The 26,336-nt window shown below is 35.7% G+C and overlaps 1 protein-coding gene across 1 annotated transcript; it reads left to right on the top strand.

The window, feature by feature from the left end:
* Positions 1–383: 383 nt before the first annotated feature.
* Positions 384–25,717, top strand: LOC107696806 (scm-like with four MBT domains protein 1). Its single transcript, XM_016497310.1, is given in 20 exon segments — positions 384–447; positions 450–478; positions 3,632–3,875; positions 4,511–4,599; positions 5,275–5,527; positions 6,180–6,277; positions 7,356–7,457; positions 8,069–8,228; positions 9,147–9,229; positions 17,291–17,417; positions 17,658–17,771; positions 17,900–17,942; positions 18,025–18,095; positions 18,223–18,365; positions 19,017–19,126; positions 19,366–19,541; positions 19,939–20,117; positions 20,725–20,949; positions 23,041–23,169; positions 24,481–25,717. Coding segments are annotated over 20 exon segments (2,580 nt in total). The 3' UTR covers positions 24,622–25,717.
* Positions 25,718–26,336: the final 619 nt, after the last annotated feature.

The raw sequence follows: 26,336 nt of genomic DNA, 5'->3' as shown, positions 1-26,336 counted from the left end.
ACAGTTTGTCCTTGACAGAGAATGCTGGACATTTCTGCACATTCCTGTAAATTTGCGCGAGCTCCTGCCTATTAATATATATATATATATACAGGTGCATCTCAATAAATTAGAATGTCGTGGAAAAGTTCATTTATTTCAGTAATTCAACTCAAATTGTGAAACTCGTGTATTAAATAAATTCAATGCGCACAGACTGAAGTAGTTTAAGTCTTTGGTTCTTTTAATTGTGATGATTTTGGCTCACATTTAACAAAAACCCATATATATATAAGCACTCACTTTCACGCTCTGTTGTTGATATGGTTTGTTGTGAGGTGAAGAGGCTGTGTGTGGAGAGAGCTGAATGGACTCTGCCGTGTTTGAGCTATTGGTCATTCAAGATGCGGAATGCGGACTCTGGTCAGGATGTGTCAGAGTTTAACTGGGATGACTACCTGGAGGAAACCGTTCTGTTCCTCATCATGCGTTTAAACATGTGAGTAAATGGGGCCAGTCTGTGTACTACACCGCTATAGTGAATCTCTGGAATCTCCAGAAAAGCAATTATTATTTAACCAAGCTGAAAGCATTTAATCAAATTTGAATGTGATAAAAACATGTTTTTTTTTTATTACACTGATGCAGGCAGTTAGAGTAGTCTGGCTCATTTTACATTTTTATGCATTTGGCAGAAACATTTATCCAAAGCGACTTGCATTGCATTGCAGGAAAACATTTTATCAGTGAATGCATTTCCTTAGGAATCAAACCCATGACCTTGCTGCAAGAGCTATGTGAGCTACCGGAATGATTCATAAACTAATGACTCTTTTGAGCTGGTTCTTTTAATGAATCACTCAAAAAGAATCGGGTTTGAATCCACCAATACCCAATTGACTTATTAAGACATTGTGTTCTGTCATGTCCAATGGCAAAAACAGAAATGTAGAGTGCACTAGAGCCAGCACACAAGAAAACTATCAGCAAATTCTGAAGTCAGCACTTAGATTACTTGCTATGCATTAGTGATGTATTCCTATTCTCATGGGATCTGTAAGACCAATAAGTGACCATTTGAAGCTTAAAGAATTTATTTTCTGGGTCAGAAATTAACCAGGGCATGGGGCAAGAATACCACTGAAACTGACTGAAATTCCCCAGGTATTTAAATTGCAGGGGCAAAAAAGGCCCTGTAGTCCATTCCTCTGATTTGATGATTTTTATCATAGACTATATACTATAATACTACGGGTTAGTGAGGATTTAGTGCCTGCAGAGGTCACTGAATGACCTATAGCTGTCAGATTGTCAGAGTCGCTTCATGTATTTGTTGTTGATAATATAGGCAACCATTTGTTCACATTAAAAACATATTTCAGTTGAAGTATTTTGACATAAATGGATGGCATGCAATGTGCTAATATGTTATAACAGAAAGCCCTCATAAAGGGAAAAAATGGCCATTTAAAATCAGTTCCAGAGGGCAAATATTGTCCCATAAAGTCTGTGTAAAGGCAATTCAGATAATTGTTTCTAAGCACATTATAAATGCTAGAAATGTATTGCTGAAAACACGTTACAAAGACTGAACTATGAAGCTCTGAATTGTGGAGTTAAACCATTAAATAGTTTTCACCTTTTTTGTGTTCAGGATATTTTTGGTGGGCCTGAAATCATGTCTCGATGACGCAATGGAGCCACTGAGCATGGCCCCTCCCCTAACACTATAAAGAGGTGTGGTCCGTGTGCGTTACGTATGCGGTGCAGAAGCAGCACGGACTCATTGTGCTTTCACACAGGACGCGTTTGCAGTTCGCTCCTGATCCGCGGCTGTATACCACAAACACAACATTTATCCATTATTTTGATTTCAAATCCAAACGTAGTTAGCCTATACTGAAAGTGTTTTTTTCAGCATTGTGATCCTCTTTTATCACAGTACAGTTAACACAATCTTTCATAGATATATTCACGTTTAAACTCAATTAATATAAACAGCGTATTAAATGCATTTGGCTTTTAGATGTGTATATTAAGTTGCTCAAGCAAGTGGAAACACATTTGAATACAGCATATAGCTTTCTTGTGTTAGGTTATCACAAATATTTTAAATTAAAACTTACCACTGACAGAAACAGTCGGCTCTCGTGCCTTTTACATTTAAATCTTTATTACAAACAGTCCAGCGGGTCTTAAAGAACTTTGTTTTTCTACCTCCACAAGACACAAGTGCATATGTTGCCTTTTATATCTAAAAGTGCACTTTTATTTGTTTTAAACCTAGCCAAAAAGCCCGTGAAACACAGTAGACTTTAATTATATCTATTTATTGTGAAATTACTACATTTCAGTCTCAATCCATGTTCATTTTTACCGCGAACAAAGCGCTGTCACTTTAATTCAGCGCGTGCAGCACAGCAAAAATAGACTCGGTGCGTAAACGATCGCTGCACTGCTGCAGACGCGCCGCACCTGGAACGCACTGACGGACCGCAACCGCGTGCAGTGTGAAAGCTCTAATCCGTTAACATGGGTGCGTAAAAAAAAACGCAACGCACACGCACTGCAGACGGAGTATGTGTGAAACAGGCGTTATGCTTTCGAATGCTGTCGTGGTATTTTGATGTCATACACTGATCGGTCTGCACAGTGCTGCTTCAAGTCGAACACACCTAATAACTAGAGCGCTGTCATTATTGTCACTACAGCCTACAGTTTGCTAGCTAGCTATGCCATCATCACATAAATGCATATTTCCTGATTTTGATCATTTTCAAAGCAGCTCGGTCGTGGTTTCAGCGCCGACAGCGGACACGCCTCCAGCGTTTGAGAGCAGAGAATACTGCTTATTTTTTCAAGATTTTGATACCTTATTTCATTTACTTGTTTTTTTTTATCATTCAAATTTGGCTGGGTGGATAATAACGCCTTTTTTCTGTGGTGTTTTACACATATTTAATATTGCTTTACATGGACTTTCTCACACTGAATTTATGCTTCATTATTTAAAGGTGAAGCGTGTCATTTTTTGATATATGAAATAATAATATGCAAAGACAAGTATAAATAATTCATTGGTAGATTGTCTGTGCATCCTGACAAGCCCAGCACAGGAACAGTGGCCCAAAAAATAGTTGAGGGAGGGACTATCTGTATTCTGACCAGTGGCAGACAACGGAGTGTTTGTGAAACCTGTTGCTAGCCAGTGTTGTTATTGTTTACTTAAACTAAATCTATTAAAATTGTTTTCAGTAATTGAAATAAAGCTTAAAAATGATATAAAATGTAAATATTAGATGAAAAAAATTATTTTAAATGAAAATTAGAAAGTTTGCATTGGCAACTAACTGAAATACGTTTAAGTACCAAACGTACTAAAACGTAAAAATAAATACAAATAAATAGAAATAAAAATAATAATAATAAAAATGACACAAGCGCATAACAAAATTACTAAAAAGAAAAGCTAATTTGAAGTTAAGAAATACTTTAGTAGTACATGAATACTAAATCAACACTGCCAGTGAGACCAAAATTACACTCTTCACCATTATCCAAGAACATGCTGCCCTGTAGATTATTCACCAGGCGTCATCTGGCCATGTGTCTGTTCAGATCATCTGCTCAGACTAGTGTTTTTCTTTTTTAGGTGGACCAAGGCCTAGAGACTGGACTGACTCCTGGTATGAAGCTGGAGGTGTGTGTGCGTACTGAATCAGAAACAGCGTACTGGGTGGCCACAATAATCACCACCTGTGGGCAGCTGCTGTTGCTACGATATGAGGGTTACCAAGATGATCGGCGTGCTGACTTTTGGTGTGACATCATGACCGCTGACTTGCATCCGATCGGATGGAGCAAGCAGCAGGGTCGACCAATGAGACCTCCAGAGGGTGAGCAGAGAATTGTGGTGACTTAGCAGTTTCACTGTGCTGTCTAAATGATGATGAATAGACCCTAATTGTTTCATTTAGTCACTCACTCGAGAACATGTGGCTTTTTAGGTAAAGATCATTTGAATTTAGGTTCTGCAGAGGTTATGCTCTCATTTCTGAAAAGCTTTGTGCACAGTACACAGTGCCAAATTTGCATATTTCTTTACATTCTTCAAGTGCTGTGTTGCTTGCCGCGTAGTGCTAATTCCTCTACATGGTTGTTCACATTCGATTTGTGGGCATATTCAGGAAATGGGGGATGGGTGTTTGTGTTGGGGCTTTTATTTAGCTTGCAGCTTGCTGATGGGCATGGCCTTTACTCCTCTGAAATTATTAAAAGACCCGTTTTAATACTTAAAGCTTCTTTTATTAATAAAATCCTGCAATAGAGTGCAGTAGGTACAGGCGTAGGGGAGTCCAGATGGTTGCTGGCATTTTGCTTCTGGCTGTCTTTGCCTTATTGACAGCTGTGCTTATGGCCCAAAATACCATGTCAATGGTGAAGCCATCATAAGCACAGAATGGCATAAATCTGTCAGCAGGATAGTCTGAAGATCTGCTATATCCTTAAAATGCTCTGAATTTGTGGTCAGGTGTCCGTGAGAAGCACCAGGACTGGGAAGCGCTGCTGGAGAAAGCTCTGGCTGAATCCTGCAGTGTTCCTGCTAGTCTACTGGAAGGGGTAAGAGATATGCCTTACATGTAGAAGAAAATGTATAGAGTGCTGGTCATTATTGCAAAATGAACTGATAAAATGACATATTAAAATTAATACTTCAGGTCAAGTTGCAAAATTGCCGGCGATTAGCTATTCTAAATTGCATGGAAAAATGGAAAGTTGCATGAGAGAAAGATTAAGTGTACAGTTTAAAAGTCATTATACAACATTATTTTACTGCTAAATTCTGCAGTTGACCAATCAGAATCAAGTATTTAAACTGGTCAGATATTGTATTTACACAACTGTTCAAAATGTTATATGAATTAAATGAATTAATGAATTAAAACACTGTACCAACCCAAAGTGCTGCAATTAAAAAAAACTAAATATTAAGACGAGGAAATAAGACTATTCAACTCATGAGAATAATTAATAATTGCAATTAATAAAAATAAAAAAAACAGGTAGAAACTCTTAACTCAGGCTAACTCAATATAGCCTCAAACAGTATTAAAAAAAAAGAAAAGAATTACAATTATAAATTAATGACGCACTGTTATAGCTGTGGTCTTTAAACTGATGCTTGTAGAACAACAATTACATTTCCATAGTTATTGCTAAGATAAAATTCCATAGTTATTGCTAAGACATATTACATTATCCGTGTGCATGCATCTTTTGCTTGTATGTTTGTAGGCTCAGCGTGGCTGTAATCCTATAGATCTTTTAAGTCCGGGTCTAAACGTCGAGCTAGTGGACCGTCAAGATGCTGGGGTGGTCTGGTCTACAGTTATTGAGGAGAACGTAGGGGGCCGCTTGCGGCTGCGATACGCCGGCACAGACGGGCTCCCTGACACCCAATCCATCACATGGGTCTTCTACCTGGACCCCCTGCTTCATCTGCCGGGCTGGGCACAGGAACACAGCTGCACCCTTAGGCCACCAGCAGGTAAGGGTTTTTATCATTTATAAAAAGTCTCTGTTATATGTATCTTGAAATATCGGAAATCAAATTAAATGTCCTTTGTAATGTAACTTAGTTGCATGGTATATAACAATTTTTTAAAAATAGGATGCACTTCACAGTGTATGATTTTGTTACTAGCATGGCCAGTTTTCATGTTTATGTGCTCAACGCTGTACTAAATCCAAGCACTAGCTAGCTTTTGAAGTATGTAAGTGGTCAGTGCAGCTAAAACCATGGAAACAGAAGCAGAAACTGGAAATAAATGTGGATGTTTAAAGTTGTAGTTGCTGCTGTGGCTAGATGATTCCTAACAGAGTAGATAAATGAACAGACCAACAGGATTCACAGTAGATTCTTCCTGACCTATTAATGTGCAAATCCGCTTAATTGTTCCATGCTGGAAGTGTAGATCATGCACAAAAAGGTAGGCAGCCTGAATTGTCCTTATAAGCGCTACTAAAGTACTTTTACCCTAGGAGATCTACATATTACAGTTTAGCTAATCAATAGTTGGGATTGGTGGATGGGGAAGGGTTTACAGGGGTTTAGATCAGAGTCCACTAGCTTTTAGAAGATAAACATATGATGTGGTCAGAAGAGAGGTAATTGTGTGTTTGTGTATGTTTGTTTGTAGCTCTGCTCGCCCTGCGCACGGAAGCTGAATGGGAGGAAGTTAAGAAGACCGTTTCCTCTCAGGTGCAGGACTCCAGCATCAATGAGGAGTTTTACAGGGTCAGTAAATACTGATTAACTACCACGTTTGGTAGAACATGACTCTGACCCTAAGTTTGTTTGTTTGAACCCTGTTGGTGTGATCCATAAACTGGAGAGTTATGGAGAACCACTGTGACCTTTGTGCCCTTGAGCAAAGCACTTAACTGCAGGTTGAACCAGGATGATTGTCCTTGTAGTAAGTGTACTATAAGTTAGCTTGGATGGAGGCATCTTTTGGGAGCTGCTTACACAGAATGTTTTTTTATTCCACTGCACAGCTTTTCTGTTGTTTTCTATGTAAGCATCTTTGACTGTTGCGGTAGCATCTTATGGAGCATGTGCACATGAACACCGCTTCAAGTTAAAAGAACAACAAACCTTTTTTCCCATTCCAATGCCCTGTCTTGTTTTTAAATGCAAAAAAAGTGTTTTGTGTGAAACACCCCTTAAGCCAAAAGTGCAGTTTAGCTTAGACGTGAATGCTTAGCGAATGTGTACAGTCAAAAGTGTAGTACATTACACATGTACTATGCTGATGATGATATGATGCTTGCTGTGTAATTGTATACACAGTGTATGTTAATTTTTATGCAGTAAATAGTATCCATACATTTCTTGTGCTATTTTTAAAAATCAAAATAGTTTAAAATTGCTCCAGATTTTCTGGTATTTTAAAAAGATTTGAAAGTTTTTAAATCCTTATAGCAACTGAAAAAACTTACTCTCAATATATATTGATTAATCTCGCTTAAATTAAAATTAATTTGTTATAGTTAGCTTTTATATATTTATGTTTTTATTATTTGTAAGTATTTTTTTTCTGTCAATATATATTGTGGCTGTGTTTAACAATGATAATGTCTGTTATTTGAATAGGTTTAATAAAGTAAAAAAAAAATCTACATCGTGCTGGAGGTATACAGTATATACTGTGTAGTATTTAGATAGAATGCTGCTGATATTTAATTCCAAATCAAGGTATGATTGCTATAATAATAGTATGGATGAAAGGCTAGAAAATGCTGTTTGTTTTAGTTTTTTTCTTTTTAAATTATTCAGTCATATTGACGGACTATACACTTGTTTCTGTATTCAGGACAGATCAGCCATCAATCCACACTCCTTTACTAAAGGGATGAAGCTGGAAGCTGTGGACCCAGCAGCTCCTTTCACCATCAGTCCGGCCACTGTGGCGAAGGTAACGTAATGGACCCTACCTCCCCTGTGCTATTATCACCCCCAAAATGTGTTCAACAGACTAAACTGTTACAGTTTGGACCTGTTACCCTAAAACTGCAACTACATAAAACTCTGTAATACACACATTCAGTGCTAATGTGGGGTTATAAAAGAGCTTTACCAGAAAGGACTTCTACTTTTCAGTTAGTATTTTGTCAAACACATCGCTTGACGGAGAGCGAAACTCTCAAGCGCTCAGTCAGCGTGTTTATCGAGTGAAATTCTGTGTTGAACGTACACACACATACTGGCGTGTAAAATCTAAGAATTTATTAGCCAATGGCTAATGTTAGACATTATTTAGTCGCCCAGAGTAAGATTTAGTCGCATATGCGAGTGATTTACTCGCAATGTAGAGGGTTGCAACCTTTGACCAAAATAATTAGTCTCCTTATTGTTACCACACATGAAGTTTAGGCATTTCACACTGAAGGATGGGTGTTTTCCATAAACATGGGTGTATTCCAGATACCTGAGTGCAGGATGAACAGGAAAACTAGTTGTAGACCTGTGCCCTTCTTCTTAGTTCTGTATACTTTATTCATTTGCCTGTTTGTTTGTGTATGACAGGTGTTTAATGACCATTTTTTTCTGGTGCAAATGGACGATATGAGAGACGAGGCACAGAAAGAGGGATGCAGACGCTCTTTCCTGTGTCACAGAGACAGTCCAGGAGTCTTCCCTACACAGTGGAGTCTCAAGAATGGAGTCAAGCTCTGCCCTCCTCCAGGTCCGTAGATTCAACCTGCTTTTAATCGTCATATACAGTAAGGAAGGTGAAATAACACAAATGCCTAACAATTTATTAATAAAAGGGCCTAATAGAATGGAGGTCCACCCTTTCCTTTCAGATCAACTTTTTTTCTTGGAATGCTGTCTTACAAGTCTTGAACTGTCTGTAGGAAAAATGGCATCGCCAGATCTGCATAAAAGATCTGGCGATTAGATATGCTACCAAGCATTTCACTTCATCCTGCTGTCCATGAAACACTGGTTTTGTAGAAATATGCACACATGAGCGAGCAGTGTTTTTACTGTAGGATGCTCCCTGTCCTGAAAAATGGCTTCATTCACTAGCAGTTATACTGCCCAGCAGAGCAGTCATTAGACCTAATGGCTGGTGTGGGGCGGCTGGCCATGTCATTATGGAACCTTCCCCATTTTAACAGCTAGAAACAGACACTGAGGCTTGAGGCTTTTGGACTTTGCCAAACATAAACCCATCTGGATGAGAAATCAATACATGTGATTTATCATTTTATTTTGATCTGGTTTCCAGGTGTTTTCTTGACACCAGTTTGTGGTGATATACTGTGGTCTTAGTCTGGGAGGCACTATTTGACCTCTTTGGACCTTTGTTGCTTTGAGCACTCGCATATCAAAGTGTTTATTGTTAATTCTCCTTTATGCCTCACATGCTTCTAATTGTCAATCAACATACTGATTAGTTCATCATTTGAATTGCCATTGGGGTTCTGTTTGTGATTTACCTCAAAGTTTAAATCTTGTTTCATCTATCATTTCAGTTATTTTGTAATCTATATGTATATTAGGGACCTAGTCATGCAGTTGACAGTTTCTCAGGTGCACTCGTTGACCTTTGTGTGGTCGTGTGTGCGTGTGTGTGTGTGTGTTTGTGTGTGTGTAGGGTTCCAAGGTCAGGACTTTGACTGGGCGGGCTATTTGAAGCAGTGTGAAGCTGAAGCAGCCCCTCAGCAATGCTTTCCTCCAGTGAGTTTCTCTTTCTGCATATTTAAAGATGGGGCAATGGCATGACACGAATACATTAAATACATTAAACATTACAAATACAATAAAAATTCAATTTTTACATAAAAAATACATAAAATGATTTAAATACACCTCTTTCATGGTTAACAATAGGGATGCACGATATTGGATTTTTGCCGATATTCGATATGTCGATATTTTTCAACTAATTTTGGCCGATACCGATACCGGTATATTTCCTTTTATTTGGAAACAACACCAAGTCTCTAATGTGCAGAAGTTATAAGCAAAATATTTTTTATTTTGGTTAGTTTTAACAAGAACTTATTTGTTAGAATTAAATAAACAATAATGAAGGTTTATTGACAGTACATTGAAGCTTTAAAAATAACTATAAATAAACTATGTATCAGTCGCTGCATTTTTTCCCCCAGAAACATGCAGTTAACCCTAACATTTTATTTTAAGATTTAACATTTGTAGATGGTCTAAGGCAAATTAGTTGTAAAAATTCTGAAAATCTTTTAGAGCTTATGATTTGTTTAAAAAAAAAAAACATATTACACATTAATGAATAAATCGGTATATATAAAATTGTCATGTTTGTGATAATTTTTTTTCATGTAAGTTATAGCTTCTGACCTTTAAATCAAAACATACTAATTATTTTATGACATCAATTACTGCTTTATTTAATCAGAAATAACAGTCTAAATGTTATTTGTGTAGGCTATTTTACTTTTAATTTAATTTAATTAGAAGTAGGCCAACAGCGCCCCCTACAGATTAAAACTCCTTACTGAACAGGCATTAGGACCTGGGGGAGGCTGCCGCTGCTGCAGCTGCAGGTGCTGTTACTGTTTACTCTATCATACACCAAACACGTCATTCTGTACATGCTTTCACAGATTAAATGCAGCAATCCAAAAGAGTGAATCTAATCATCATTCCAGACAAAACTTTGTTTAAAGAATGAGCCACACTGCTGACGTGATCTAATCGCTAGCACACCCTGAGCACATGTGAGTTAACGTATTCCTCTTATCGGCAAGACATATCGGCATAATTTTTCATATCAGCCGATGCCAATATTTACATTTAAAGCCATTATCAGCCGATTCCGATATCAGTCCAATAATATCGTGCATCCCTAGTTAACAAGTTTTACATTTTTGAATTGTTGAAAGCTCATTTTAATAAAAAAAAATCCCAAATTGAAGCATGACATTTTTGAGGGGGGGGAAATGAAGTTTGACTTTGACCTTATGAATCAGTTAATTGAAGAAGTCTTTTAAAATATCATATCATTTTACTTTGAATAATTTGACTGATATTAAATTGTAAGACTTAATATTTTTCTTTTTTTTTATGTTGACATATGTATTTAATTTTTTTAAAAGTTTTTTTCAGCATGTTAAAATTATGCATGTGGTTTTCTGTACATTACCGTTCAAATGTTTGGGGTTAGTAAGGTTTTAATGTTTTTGAAAGAAGTCTTTTATGCTCACCAAGGCTGCATTCATTTGATCAAAATATGTAATTTATTCCAGTCATGGCAAAGCTGAATTTTCTGCAATCATTACTCTAGTCTTCAGTGTCACATAATCCTTCAGAAATCATTCTAATATACTGATTTGCTACTCAAGAAGCATTATTATTATAAATTTGTTTCAGAGCTGCTTAATATTTTTCTGGAAAAAAAATCTTATTTTTTCAGGATTCTTTGATGAATAGAAAGTTCAAAAGAAACTAGAAATATTTTATATCATTTAAAATGTCTTTACTGCCACTTTTGATCAGTTTAACATAGGGATGTGCGTTATCATGATTTTTGATTATGGATGATTAAAATGTCTCCACTATCTGCTTTTGAAGAAATATCGTACTATTGTACTACAGCGCACATTCTATCAGTTGCAGTTTTGGCACCTCCATCTCAATATACTGTACAATGCCACATACATTCACATCAAATGTTAACTCAGTGGTAGAGTTACACTCACTGGACGCTGCACTTCACAATCACAAAAGTATTATTTACATGTGCTTTAAAGCCTTGCCGGTTAAACATTTAATTTGCGTGCTGTTCTGACATGTGCTTTTTGCGCGTACACCTGAAGCACACTAAAAAGCCTGTCAAACAGCGCCTGATTACTGGACTAAGTTATATTACGTCTGATTGTGGTAATACTTACACAGTGGAGTCTCAAGAATGGAGTCAAGCTCTGCCCTCCTCCAGGTCCGTAGATTCAACCTGCTTTTAATCGTCATATACAGTAAGGAAGGTGAAATAACACAAATGCCTAACAATTTATTAATAAAAGGGCCTAATAGAATGGAGGTCCACCCTTTCCTTTCAGATCAACTTTTTTTCTTGGAATGCTGTCTTACAAGTCTTGAACTGTCTGTAGGAAAAATGGCATCGCCAGATCTGCATAAAAGATCTGGCGATTAGATATGCTACCAAGCATTTCACTTCATCCTGCTGTCCATGAAACACTGGTTTTGTAGAAATATGCACACATGAGCGAGCAGTGTTTTTACTGTAGGATGCTCCCTGTCCTGAAAAATGGCTTCATTCACTAGCAGTTATACTGCCCAGCAGAGCAGTCATTAGACCTAATGGCTGGTGTGGGGCGGCTGGCCATGTCATTATGGAACCTTCCCCATTTTAACAGCTAGAAACAGACACTGAGGCTTGAGGCTTTTGGACTTTGCCAAACATAAACCCATCTGGATGAGAAATCAATACATGTGATTTATCATTTTATTTTGATCTGGTTTCCAGGTGTTTTCTTGACACCAGTTTGTGGTGATATACTGTGGTCTTAGTCTGGGAGGCACTATTTGACCTCTTTGGACCTTTGTTGCTTTGAGCACTCGCATATCAAAGTGTTTATTGTTAATTCTCCTTTATGCCTCACATGCTTCTAATTGTCAATCAACATACTGATTAGTTCATCATTTGAATTGCCATTGGGGTTCTGTTTGTGATTTACCTCAAAGTTTAAATCTTGTTTCATCTATCATTTCAGTTATTTTGTAATCTATATGTATATTAGGGACCTAGTCATGCAGTTGACAGTTTCTCAGGTGCACTCGTTGACCTTTGTGTGGTCGTGTGTGCGTGTGTGTGTGTGTGTTTGTGTGTGTGTAGGGTTCCAAGGTCAGGACTTTGACTGGGCGGGCTATTTGAAGCAGTGTGAAGCTGAAGCAGCCCCTCAGCAATGCTTTCCTCCAGTGAGTTTCTCTTTCTGCATATTTAAAGATGGGGCAATGGCATGACACGAATACATTAAATACATTAAACATTACAAATACAATAAAAATTCAATTTTTACATAAAAAATACATAAAATGATTTAAATACACCTCTTTCATGGTTAACAATAGGGATGCACGATATTGGATTTTTGCCGATATTCGATATGTCGATATTTTTCAACTAATTTTGGCCGATACCGATACCGGTATATTTCCTTTTATTTGGAAACAACACCAAGTCTCTAATGTGCAGAAGTTATAAGCAAAATATTTTTTATTTTGGTTAGTTTTAACAAGAACTTATTTGTTAGAATTAAATAAACAATAATGAAGGTTTATTGACAGTACATTGAAGCTTTAAAAATAACTATAAATAAACTATGTATCAGTCGCTGCATTTTTTCCCCCAGAAACATGCAGTTAACCCTAACATTTTATTTTAAGATTTAACATTTGTAGATGGTCTAAGGCAAATTAGTTGTAAAAATTCTGAAAATCTTTTAGAGCTTATGATTTGTTTAAAAAAAAAAAACATATTACACATTAATGAATAAATCGGTATATATAAAATTGTCATGTTTGTGATAATTTTTTTTCATGTAAGTTATAGCTTCTGACCTTTAAATCAAAACATACTCATTATTTTATGACATCAATTACTGCTTTATTTAATCAGAAACATTTTAAATGTTATTTGTGTAGGCTATTTTACTTTTAATTTAATTTAATTAGAAGTAGGCCAACAGCGCCCCCTACAGATTAAAACTCCTTACTGAACAGGCATTAGGACCTGGGGGAGGCTGCCGCTGCTGCAGCTGCAGGTGCTGTTACTGTTTACTCTATCATACACCAAACACGTCATTCTGTACATGCTTTCACAGATTAAATGCAGCAATCCAAAAGAGTGAATCTAATCATCATTCCAGACAAAACTTTGTTTAAAGAATGAGCCACACTGCTGACGTGATCTAATCGCTAGCACACCCTGAGCACATGTGAGTTAACGTATTCCTCTTATCGGCAAGACATATCGGCATAATTTTTCATATCAGCCGATGCCAATATTTACATTTAAAGCCATTATCAGCCGATTCCGATATCAGTCCAATAATATCGTGCATCCCTAGTTAACAAGTTTTACATTTTTGAATTGTTGAAAGCTCATTTTAATAAAAAAAAATCCCAAATTGAAGCATGACATTTTTGAGGGGGGGGAAATGAAGTTTGACTTTGACCTTATGAATCAGTTAATTGAAGAAGTCTTTTAAAATATCATATCATTTTACTTTGAATAATTTGACTGATATTAAATTGTAAGACTTAATATTTTTCTTTTTTTTTATGTTGACATATGTATTTAATTTTTTTAAAAGTTTTTTTCAGCATGTTAAAATTATGCATGTGGTTTTCTGTACATTACCGTTCAAATGTTTGGGGTTAGTAAGGTTTTAATGTTTTTGAAAGAAGTCTTTTATGCTCACCAAGGCTGCATTCATTTGATCAAAATATGTAATTTATTCCAGTCATGGCAAAGCTGAATTTTCTGCAATCATTACTCTAGTCTTCAGTGTCACATAATCCTTACATTAAACATTACAAATACAATAAAAATTCAATTTTTACATAAAAAATACATAAAATGATTTAAATACACCTCTTTCATGGTTAACAATAGGGATGCACGATATTGGATTTTTGCCGATATTCGATATGTCGATATTTTTCAACTAATTTTGGCCGATACCGATACCGGTATATTTCCTTTTATTTGGAAACAACACCAAGTCTCTAATGTGCAGAAGTTATAAGCAAAATATTTTTTATTTTGGTTAGTTTTAACAAGAACTTATTTGTTAGAATTAAATAAACAATAATGAAGGTTTATTGACAGTACATTGAAGCTTTAAAAATAACTATAAATAAACTATGTATCAGTCGCTGCATTTTTTCCCCCAGAAACATGCAGTTAACCCTAACATTTTATTTTAAGATTTAACATTTGTAGATGGTCTAAGGCAAATTAGTTGTAAAAATTCTGAAAATCTTTTAGAGCTTATGATTTGTTTAAAAAAAAAAAACATATTACACATTAATGAATAAATCGGTATATATAAAATTGTCATGTTTGTGATAATTTTTTTTCATGTAAGTTATAGCTTCTGACCTTTAAATCAAAACATACTCATTATTTTATGACATCAATTACTGCTTTATTTAATCAGAAACATTTTAAATGTTATTTGTGTAGGCTATTTTACTTTTAATTTAATTTAATTAGAAGTAGGCCAACAGCGCCCCCTACAGATTAAAACTCCTTACTGAACAGGCATTAGGACCTGGGGGAGGCTGCCGCTGCTGCAGCTGCAGGTGCTGTTACTGTTTACTCTATCATACACCAAACACGTCATTCTGTACATGCTTTCACAGATTAAATGCAGCAATCCAAAAGAGTGAATCTAATCATCATTCCAGACAAAACTTTGTTTAAAGAATGAGCCACACTGCTGACGTGATCTAATCGCTAGCACACCCTGAGCACATGTGAGTTAACGTATTCCTCTTATCGGCAAGACATATCGGCATAATTTTTCATATCAGCCGATGCCAATATTTACATTTAAAGCCATTATCAGCCGATTCCGATATCAGTCCAATAATATCGTGCATCCCTAGTTAACAAGTTTTACATTTTTGAATTGTTGAAAGCTCATTTTAATAAAAAAAAATCCCAAATTGAAGCATGACATTTTTGAGGGGGGGGAAATGAAGTTTGACTTTGACCTTATGAATCAGTTAATTGAAGAAGTCTTTTAAAATATCATATCATTTTACTTTGAATAATTTGACTGATATTAAATTGTAAGACTTAATATTTTTCTTTTTTTTTATGTTGACATATGTATTTAATTTTTTTAAAAGTTTTTTTCAGCATGTTAAAATTATGCATGTGGTTTTCTGTACATTACCGTTCAAATGTTTGGGGTTAGTAAGGTTTTAATGTTTTTGAAAGAAGTCTTTTATGCTCACCAAGGCTGCATTCATTTGATCAAAATATGTAATTTATTCCAGTCATGGCAAAGCTGAATTTTCTGCCATCATTACTCTAGTCTTCAGTGTCACATAATCCTTCAGAAATCATTCTAATATACTGATTTGCTACTCAAGAAGCATTATTATTATAAATTTGTTTCAGAGCTGCTTAATATTTTTCTGGAAAAAAAATCTTATTTTTTCAGGATTCTTTGATGAATAGAAAGTTCAAAAGAAACTAGAAATATTTTATATCATTTAAAATGTCTTTACTGCCACTTTTGATCAGTTTAACATAGGGATGTGCGTTATCATGATTTTTGATTATGGATGATTAAAATGTCTCCACTATCTGCTTTTGAAGAAATATCGTACTATTGTACTACAGCGCACATTCTATCAGTTGCAGTTTTGGCACCTCCATCTCAATATACTGTACAATGCCACATACATTCACATCAAATGTTAACTCAGTGGTAGAGTTACACTCACTGGACGCTGCACTTCACAATCACAAAAGTATTATTTACATGTGCTTTAAAGCCTTGCCGGTTAAACATTTAATTTGCGTGCTGTTCTGACATGTGCTTTTTGCGCGTACACCTGAAGCACACTAAAAAGCCTGTCAAACAGCGCCTGATTACTGGACTAAGTTATATTACGTCTGATTGTGGTAATACTGTAAAAAAAACAAGGTTTACATATAAACACAGTTGGTTATGTCTAAAGTGAAAGAAAACAGTTGCGACAGAAAAATGTTTGTGTGCCTGTATATTAGCAAACTAATAGTTCTAAACATGCTGCCGATTGTCATTAAAGTTCACCCAAAAATTTAAATTCTGTTGTTATTTACTCACTCTCATGCTGTCCCAAACCTGTATTAATTTCTTTCTTGTGCTGAACACAAAATAAGATTAAAGAATGTAGGTAACCAAACAGTTGCTTGCTGGTCCCCATTGACTTTGATAGTAGGAAAAAAAAAATACCATATTCTTCAAAATAAATGTTATGTTCAACAGAAGAAAGAAACTCATTCAGGTTTAAAAAATACTTGAGAGTGAGTAAATGATGACAGCATTTTCATTTTTGGGTGAACTATCCCTTTAATATTAATACAACAAAACACAGAGAAAAATCACTCACTGCTCTTGACTGAAGAACTTTAATACAGTTGTTTGTTTTAATAAGAATCAATGTATAATTTATACAGTATATCGTACTGTGTAATTTAGTAATTTATACAGTATATAGTACAGTGTAATTTAGTAATTTATACAGTATATAGTGTTTTATTTTTTATCTTTATATTTGTTATTTCCGTTTCTTAAATGCTACTGCTAAAACACCTACTGTACCTGAAAAATAAAGCATCTTTGTTTTTATTTGTTTAATAACAAAGATAAAATGATGACAGATTTTTTTGGCCTAAATATCTGCCATTCTTTTTTACCTTATAAGGCTTTGTTTTTAAAATAGGGAAATTAGTTTGGCTGTACTGCTCAGACAACTTGCAAATTAGCAAAACCAACAAAATGACAAAGAATCATGATAAAATCGTGAATTGGGATTTTCTGGAAAAAAATCGTGATATATTTTTGCCTTATCTCCCACCCCTAGTTTAACGCATATCTGCTGAATAAAAGTATTAATTTCTTTCAAAAAGATTAGAATTTCTAGAGATTTCTAGAGACTTCTTCAAATCTGTTATTGATGGCTTTTTGTCACTGATGTGACTTTCTGACATTGACTTTTTAAACTTCCTTGTAGGACCCTTTTGATCAGTGCATTAAAGAGTCCATGATGCTGGAGGCTGTCAACCCACTATGCCCTGAAAACATTCACGTAGCAACTGTTATCAAGGTCAAAGGTCAACACATGTGGATTCGTTTGGAAGGTGTGACATCAACACTCCTTTTTTTTTTCTGCAGTATGGCAGCTGTGAATGAGCAAAAATAATTATGCAGTGTCTCCTTGGACTGGTTCCAGAGGAAACTAACAAAACAGAGTCCCTGATTAAATATAGCAAGACCACTAATGGACTAATATAAGACTGGGCTTAACCCTTTATAGACATCACAGGTCAGTAGGCATGAGGATTAGTCTCATTTATCTCTCCCTCCCGCTCTTTGTTCAGGTCTGAAGCAAGCCATCCCAGAAATCATAGTTCACACAGACTCCATGGATATTTTCCCAGTGAGCTGGTGCGAGACCAATGGCTATCCTCTTCATCACCCCTGCAAGCCCAGAGGTCAGTTTTACAGCACAAACTTCTCAATGCCAAGGTGCTGTGCACACAAATTACCTTATAAATTGATATTTATATTTGATATTGGCTTGTTAAGAGACTCAAATGTATATTTTATGTGTTCTTTGCAGTGGAGAAACAGAGAAAGGTTGCAGTTGTTCAGCCAGAGAAACAGTAAGTAAGACACAAAAGCTTTTGAATTAAATTCAAGTAGTTTGGATTATGGAAAAACACTCATTTATCTCTTTGATCACAGCCGGGTACCATCCAAAGACTCCTCACCTGATACTACCAAACAACAGATTAACAGCAGTCAGGCTGAGATCGGTGAGTGCTAGATACATATCTGAACACTGTACACGTGCGTGGTCTTCCTTCTCAGCTGTTTACACAGTCATAAAAGCTCAATGGACTCCAACATGGTACTATTTTAATCTTGTTTGTGTGCCACCAGCAGGCCAGGCGAATGGGAAATACTGTTGCCCCAAGATCTATTTTAACCATCGCTGCTTCTCAGGGCCCTACCTCAATAAGGGCCGTATTGCAGAGCTGCCACAGTGTGTGGGACCTGGGAACTGTGTCCTGGTGCTGAAGGAGGTTAGCCATAAAAAGATTTGCAATAGAATACTATTCAAATTTGTTCCTTCTGATAACAAAATGTAATGAGCAAATGTTATTAATAGTATTTTAAGTCTCTAAACTTCCTATCCTGCTGTATAAAACTATAAAAATAATGTATAATGGTGATATGAGGTGTTTTTAGACATGACAAAAAAAGTGAAGCAAAGTGTCTGAAAGCCTGAAACACAGCATATTAGACTGATTTCTGAAGGATCATGTGACTAAAGACTGGAGTAGTGGCTGCTGAAAATTCAGCCTTGCCATCACAGGAATAAATCTTGTAACACTTCAAAGAGAAAGGAAAAATTGAAATCGCATCATATGACCCCTTTAAGATTGATTAAAATTATAAATTGTACTAATATTTCACAATATTTCTGTTTTTACTGTATATGTGATCAATTAAATTCAGAATAAATAAATCTCATTCTGCCACATGGACATTACTTTGACCATGTCACATCTGATCATGAAATGTGCAATACAAATCAATGAGAATTGATGTGCTTTTATCTGCATTTTGTAATAGCTTTGAACACGGCTCAAAATCTGGAGTTGAACTATTCTATTTTGTTTGAGACTTATGAATACCTTAGTTGTGTGTTTGTAATGCTGTGGCCTGTACAGGTGCTGACGCTGCTGATAAATTCTGCCTATAAGCCCAGTCGAGTGCTGAGAGAGCTGCAGTTGGACCAGGAGGGCCGCTGGCAGGGTCACGGAGAGACACTTAAAGCCAAGTGAGTATATGGTGCCCCAAACATTTATTTTTTGCAAAAGTAAAGGGAAAAAAAAACGTTTTAAACTTTTAAAGTACCTGTAAAAGGCTGATCAAACAGGTTGTTGAAACAAGTTTGTTAATAAAGTATGAAAGTTATGCATATGCTTTTTATCAAAGTCTATAATAATTTAATTATGAACATAATTATGTAACAAGTAGTTTGCTTTTGGTTTTCTGACCAGTCTTTGTGCTTCACAGGTACAAAGGGAAGAGCTATAGAGCGACAGTAGAGATTGTTCGCACTGCAGACCAGGTGGCTGATTTCTGTCGGAAAACCTGCATTAAGCTGGAGTGCTGTCCCAACCTGTTCGGCCCAAGAATGGTTCTGGAGCGCTGCTCAGAAAACTGCTCTGTGCTCACCAAAACCAAATACAGTGAGCATCTTTTGTCTATTAATTATCTAATAATTCCTATTATTTTCAACAATTCTGTGTAGATTTAAGTTTTGTTTTGTGTTATTGCAGTAAAATTATTGTTGTAATACAATATTTTTGTAATGATTTTTTTTTTAAATCAGCATTAATTAAAGACTGCAAAGCATATATATTATCATGATATATAAATATTTTTTTTTTTGTGTAATCTTGTATGAACAAGAAATATGCTTTATTGTATTTATGCAAAATATAATTTCTTTTTTATTTTGGGGTGAAATATGACCTGGACAAATTCACCCATGATTTATTTAAATTACATGATAGCATAAATAATGTGCTCTCATTTACTTGCTGTTTAGTTGGCTCTGTAAAACTAACAGAACCTGTTTTATAGCATATTACTATGGGAAGAAGAAGAGCAGGCGTGTAGGCCGACCTCCCGGTGGACACTCCAACTTAGAGGGAGGTGTGAAGAGACGAGGCAGGAAGAGGAAGAGGAGGAAGCAGCTCTTCGTCCACAAAAAGAGACGTTCATCTGCTTCTGTCGACAACACTCCGGCAGGTTCCCCTCAGGTAACAAGAGCTACATTACGGTGCAAATGTCTGAGAGCTCTGGTGAAAATGTTTCTATTCTGCATTTTTCTTATTTAATACAAATGCTTCCAATTATAAACATTATCAGCATAATTTGAAGATAACGATAAAAAAATAAATAACATTATTTTATTGTATTTTTTTTTAGAATTAAATGCTCAACATTGCAGATTTTATATATTAAATAGTCCAGATTCTTAAACATATTTGCTTAATTTTACATCATAATGTTTTGCTTTTAGTTTATCTAGGTTTAATTAGACTCTTGAACCCAGATTTTCAGATGTTTGGACCACACTAAATACAAATCAAATATGTTTAGAGTAACTGCTCAACAAGAACCATCTTCCTCCATCTGTTTTAATGTGGTCATTAGAATGTGAAATGCACAGTCTGGTGAAACATTTGCACTCAGAGTAAATGTCATTGCCATTTAGATTCGGCGCATGAGCAGAATTCATATGTTCTACCATCACAGCATCAAAATGAACATTTTGGTCGTTAATATAAAATATATGTAAGTTAAACCAAAAGAAGCATTAAACTGGATCTACAGATGCACTAATGTCACTGTTTGGTCTCACAGGGCAGCGGTGATGAAGAAGATCTGGATGAGGATGACTCTCTAAGTGAAGACACAGGCTCTGAACTGCAAGACGAGCTAATGGATGACTCTGAATATTCAGAGAAGAAGTCACAGCCCCCCACCCCCTCCCCTTCCCCTCCAGAAACCCCCCGTCCCACACGCAGGCGGCGCAAACCTCGCTCACCGTCCTGCTCAGATGATGAGAACAGACCTCCTTCACCCAAGGTAACACTGGGGTTTCTAGAATTATTGGACAATAATGTAATAATAAACATAAATTTACAGCAGTGATTTTCAAGCAGGGGTCTGGGGCCCACTTGGGAGCCTCAGCACACTTCCAAGGGGTGGCAAAATGGCTAAAAATTATTTAAAATAAGACTAAATATGCTTCAATAAAAGCTAAAACAATTAAAAATCAAGATGTAAGCTGACATCATAATTATTTTCATTTGTTTCCTCAACCACTCTGCCGTGCAAAGGCAAAAGGCCGTAACTTCGTTTTTGGTCAAAAATTAGTTGTCAATTTTGTTATTTATTTATTTTTTTTCGAGAAAATAATGGGTTGTCTTAACAGTAACTTTGAAAAGCCCAGGAGAAACCAAGGCAGAACACCGTATAACACCAGTTACCACTCTTTGACTTTGTTTTTGAAACCCTCAAATTGAGTTACGGTACTCTGCCTTTGTTTAGCCGTATGTCAAGATGAAGTTACTGTGCCGGCCTGGGGTTATACGGTATTCTGCCTTTGTTTTACTGTCCATGAAAATCTGCTGCGTTTAAATTATGGTGTAACTTGTGTATTTTCATACATCTGTCACTGAAGCACTTAGGCAAACAAATTAGATTGCTATCTAACTGCTCAATATAACAAAGCACTGTAAACAAGCATAGACTAGATAATTGGCAGCAAAAAGTAATCGTAAATAATCTTTAAAGGTTTTTATTTCTTTTTATAATGCAGATTATTCAGTGCCGGCCTGTCAGACTGAGGCTGCTCACTTCTAGTTGCACGTGTGTGGACTCGAATGCCGTGACAGCGTAGCATGAACACGCATAAAATGAGTAACAGTTCTCAATTAAATTCATATCCTACCTTTTCATCTGAGATTTTTAATCCACAAGCATTCTGAGCATTATTCCTTATTCCTAGTCGTCCTTTTATGCTAGGCTATTTTTATTCCATTCGATGTAAAAGCAATTAGGCTATGTCTTGCATCCTTTTATGTTAGTAAACATTGCAAATACATTGGTTGCAAAATGGTATCCATTCACATGTTTAACTTTTTGTATGGTTGTTAGGTCAGAAAAACAATTAATAGTCACATTATGTTATAGCCTATGAGATCATGATCACTAGATTTTATACAGGTGTTACTATAATGATTTTGCAAATGGGGATCAGCAACCAAATATTGATCATGTGGAAGTTACTGCCTTTTGCCTTAGCGTGACATCTCACTTTTTGCAGACAATGCAAAGGCAGAGTACAGTAACTTCAAAATAGGGGTGAAAATCAAGTTTGAGCTCAAGATTTTTTTGTGTAGATAATTTTCATTACTAAAACATCTAATTGCCAGATTTCCAGTGTCCTACCTATAATTAATTTGGCTGAACAAATAAAAATCTTTAAAGTCATTTTTCTCAGTTGCACACTCCTGCGAGTTAAGGTCTTTTGCCTTTGTAGGGCAGCACTGTCATCGTTATTTTTGGACCAGTATTCCCACAGTCTTGGGAAACATGCATAAATGAGGGATTTTTATTTATTTATTTCCAGACCTGTAAAGGTAATGGAAATTAATAAAATATTAAAAAGACACATTTTAATAATCTTTTTTTTTTCTAGTAATGTCAAGCTTTAAAATGTTTTATCAGGTATACATTATGAGCAAAAAAAGCTCGAGTGACTAGAAAATTAATGTAAATTCATTGTAAATAAAAAGTGTAAACTGAAGAACATTTAGTTATTGAAGCTTCTAAAATGCAATTATTTTAATTATAATAATTTTAATGAATTATTATTATTATTATAAATATTTATATAACAATTTTAATATGTGAATGAATTGAAATAGATACTTCTAGTTTCTGTGAAAAAAATGGAAAGCAGCTTTCATCATAAGTACCACAAATATCACGGGGCCCTTCGAATATTGTTTTTGAGGAGCCTTGAAGTCAGAAAAGTTGAAAACTGCTGACTTACAGTATACAAAATATATACTTAACACTTAGGAAAATAACTCTCTTTATAACCAGGTTTTGTACTGTTTTGTGTTTGAGAAGTATGCAGTACTAACTGTCTGGCTGTCTCTTCTGAAGAGTCCACGTACTGAAGTTCCTCCGAAGCTGTGTTTGGACAGCAGTCCACTGGAATGGAGTGTCACAGATGTTGTGCGTTTCATCAGGACCACCGATTGTGCTCCACTGGCACGCATCTTCATGGATCAAGTAATTGAACACACACCTCCAATACATCCATAGCTCCAATACGTTAACATCAGTCTATGATGATCCAGTCACAAGTGATCAGGAAATTGCTATTTATACCTGGTAGTAGTCTCTTGTGAGCACCTTTGATTGGATTTTAAAGAGTTTAAGATTTTCTGAGTTACATACCTGCAGTAACACATTGTAAGTACAGCGCAAAAATGTAAATCAAATTGAGATTCTTGAAGTATTTGTTTGGGCTTTTATTTTATTTTAACACCATTGGACACTTAAGTTTAAATCCCTTGTTTTAGTGTAATGGTTGATTGACAGGAGAGGTTATTCACTGTTGTCTGGGATGCATCAGGACAACCTGCTACACATGCTACAAATGCAATGTGCACACGAGTTTCTAAATATCTGCAAATGTGATTTGTTTAGAGCCCTGCAAAAATGATCATGGCCACAAATTAATCATTTGTTTCCTTGTTTAGGTAAATTGTGGCCTTGTTGTAATAGTTGGTTTCTTCGTTTTAGATAAATCATGGTCACGTTGTACTAATTTAATCCGTGTATCATTCATTCTTTTCATTTTAGATTTAATATTGAAAATTGAATATTGAAAACGAGAAAACAGCACCTTTTTCGTTTTTCATTTCTTAAAAAAAAAAAAGTTTTGATAGATTTTTCATTTTTGTGTTCCAAGGTAGAAAACCAAATAAACAGCTTGAATATTCGATTTTTACATGTGGGCGGGAATAAAATGCCCCTTTCTGCTGATGGGTCAGCCGAAGATCAAACCATGTCGTCATCAGTTCCTCAGTTCTGCGCAGCAGAATAATAGTCCTCCGCTGCTTCAGTTGTAAGAATTCTTAAAGAATTTATTGCAAATCCATTTCTTCTTCAAGCTGAATCTTTGTTTTTCGATTATTTTGAAAAAAATGAAAAACAAAACAGGCACAGTTTTCTCGTTTTTCTTTTTTCAATATTAAATCAAAAATCAAATGAAGGAATGATACACAGATTTAATTTGTAAAACGAGGTAGCAAATTAGTAAGTCATGGGAACAGTTTACATAACATGAGGGAACACATTAGTGCTGCAAATTAAGTTGTGAGAATTCTTCATTTGTGGCTAGGATATCAATTTCTTTTCTCATGTCTTGTGCGGAGCTTTGTAGGTTTGAGTAATTTGATTGCAAAACCTTTTGGGCCCCATTGTAAATACATTGGCGTAGATTAAACTACATTTTCTGGCTCACATGCTTATTACTGCTGATTTAGGATCCTACATCTGTATATTTGTCAACTCTTTTTCATTTACCTTTCCTAGGAAATTGACGGTCAAGCGCTGCTTCTGTTGAACCTTCCCACTGTCCAGGAGTGTATGGACCTGAAGCTCGGCCCTGCCATCAAGCTGTGCCATCACATCGAGCAGGTCAAGCTAGCATTTTACCAACAGTTTGCCAGCTGAGGGTGACATTCTGTAGAGAAGAGTAGGGTATTTGACATTTTGGGAGACTTTCCTAATGTTTGTGATCTTCCTTTTGCTCTATGGATCATAGAACCTTTAAAATCACTTAGCGCTTTAGACGCCTCCCGTACAATAGAGATACTACTGGAGGGGTGTTTTTCAACAGGGTAAATCTGGTACTTGTACGGCTGGGCTCTCAATCTCAAATTAAGCCTGGACTACTGTTAAGTTTGTGGTCTTTTTTTAAAGATTAGTTCAGCTCAGGGTACAGTTAGACCTGAGTCAGAGGAACTAGTCCATTCATGTCTGCAACAATAAGCAAAGTTCTTGTTTCTGAAACCTTTATTAACTGTAGAGCGGATGACAATGCAATTACCTTAAGCACAAAAAAATAAATGCCCATGTACTGTAAGTGGTATGCAAACATGTACATACAGGAGTGTGAATGTAAATACTGTAAATAACCAGATGTTAATTTTAGTGGGACTGCTTTAATGCTCCCATTTCGGTTCGGTTTTCTATAAAAGCTGGGGAATTACACTGTAACACAACAATGCAAAAGATGAGTTTTCTGTAAATACTAATAATCATTTGCTCATTCTAACGATGCATTGTTAAATAAAAGTGTTAAATAAAAGATGAGGTGTTACGGTTAAGACATAAGCACACAAAGATTTCAGGTTATGTCACTGACTGTTATAGGGATAATATTCGATGGCAAATCCAGGGTTTATCAACAACACCAAACTGAAGAGTCTTGTACTCTTACAAACATAATATTTGTAATATTAAGTAGAATGCAGCATCTGTGTTCAGATGCATATACTGCATTAAATAATTTCAGGAGCCTCTATGTTGTAATGGTCTAAATAACTAGTTGGTCTTGCATTGCAAAGCTATGCCCCCACTCAACCAGATAGCATCATTTGTTATGTTATCTATTGATTGTATTTGAATTGATAATGAGATATGCATCAGTCTCCCTTTTCTTGATTTAACAGTCCATTTCCCTTGATCCTTCTTCTTTAAGCATTTTGTGCTGGAATGGTGAAAGATGCATTTGAAACCGCGTATTGCCACATTCTGTTTTATTCATTTCCTGGTTTTCATCTGTTTGATTAAAGGTTGATAAAATAATATTGGTTTACTTTTAATTATATGTTGGTGGAAAATGTTATTTAAAAGAAAATAAAATGAACAGAATCTTGCCTTTGGTTTTTTTCTTCAGGGGGTTAATTTAAAGAAAGGGGTTGGGGCAGTGATGACTTTGAAAAATAGATCTATTTGGGTTTATGTATTTTTAAAATTTTTTCCTTTATATTTAAAATATATATTTGTAGACCATAGATATTAATACTTAGGTAGTTGTTTTTGCATTCTGATTATATGTTCTCGTGTGTATGCTATTGATTTTAAAGATTTTTTTTAAGTGTTTTTGAAGGAAGACTTTATTTGATTAAAAATACAGTAAAACTAATATTGTGAAATATTACAATTTAAAATAATTGTTTCATATATTTTACAATTTTATTTATTTCTGTGATGACAAGGCTGAATTTTCAGGAGCATTACTCCAGTCAGTCACTCAGTCGTGGCCTAATGGTTAGAGAGTCAGACTTGTAACCCGAAGGTTGCAGGTCATAAGCCTCATGTCCGGCAGTGAATAACTAGTGCTCTCTTCCACCTTCAATACCACGACTGAGGTGAGACCCTTG

The sequence above is a fragment of the Sinocyclocheilus anshuiensis genome, unplaced genomic scaffold (assembly GCF_001515605.1).
Source record: "Sinocyclocheilus anshuiensis isolate Anshui unplaced genomic scaffold, SAMN03320099.WGS_v1.1 scaffold710, whole genome shotgun sequence".
Classification (NCBI taxonomy): domain Eukaryota; kingdom Metazoa; phylum Chordata; class Actinopteri; order Cypriniformes; family Cyprinidae; genus Sinocyclocheilus; species Sinocyclocheilus anshuiensis.
The sequence above is the reverse complement of the archived record's forward strand: the minus strand, read 5'-3'. Positions and strand labels throughout refer to the sequence as shown.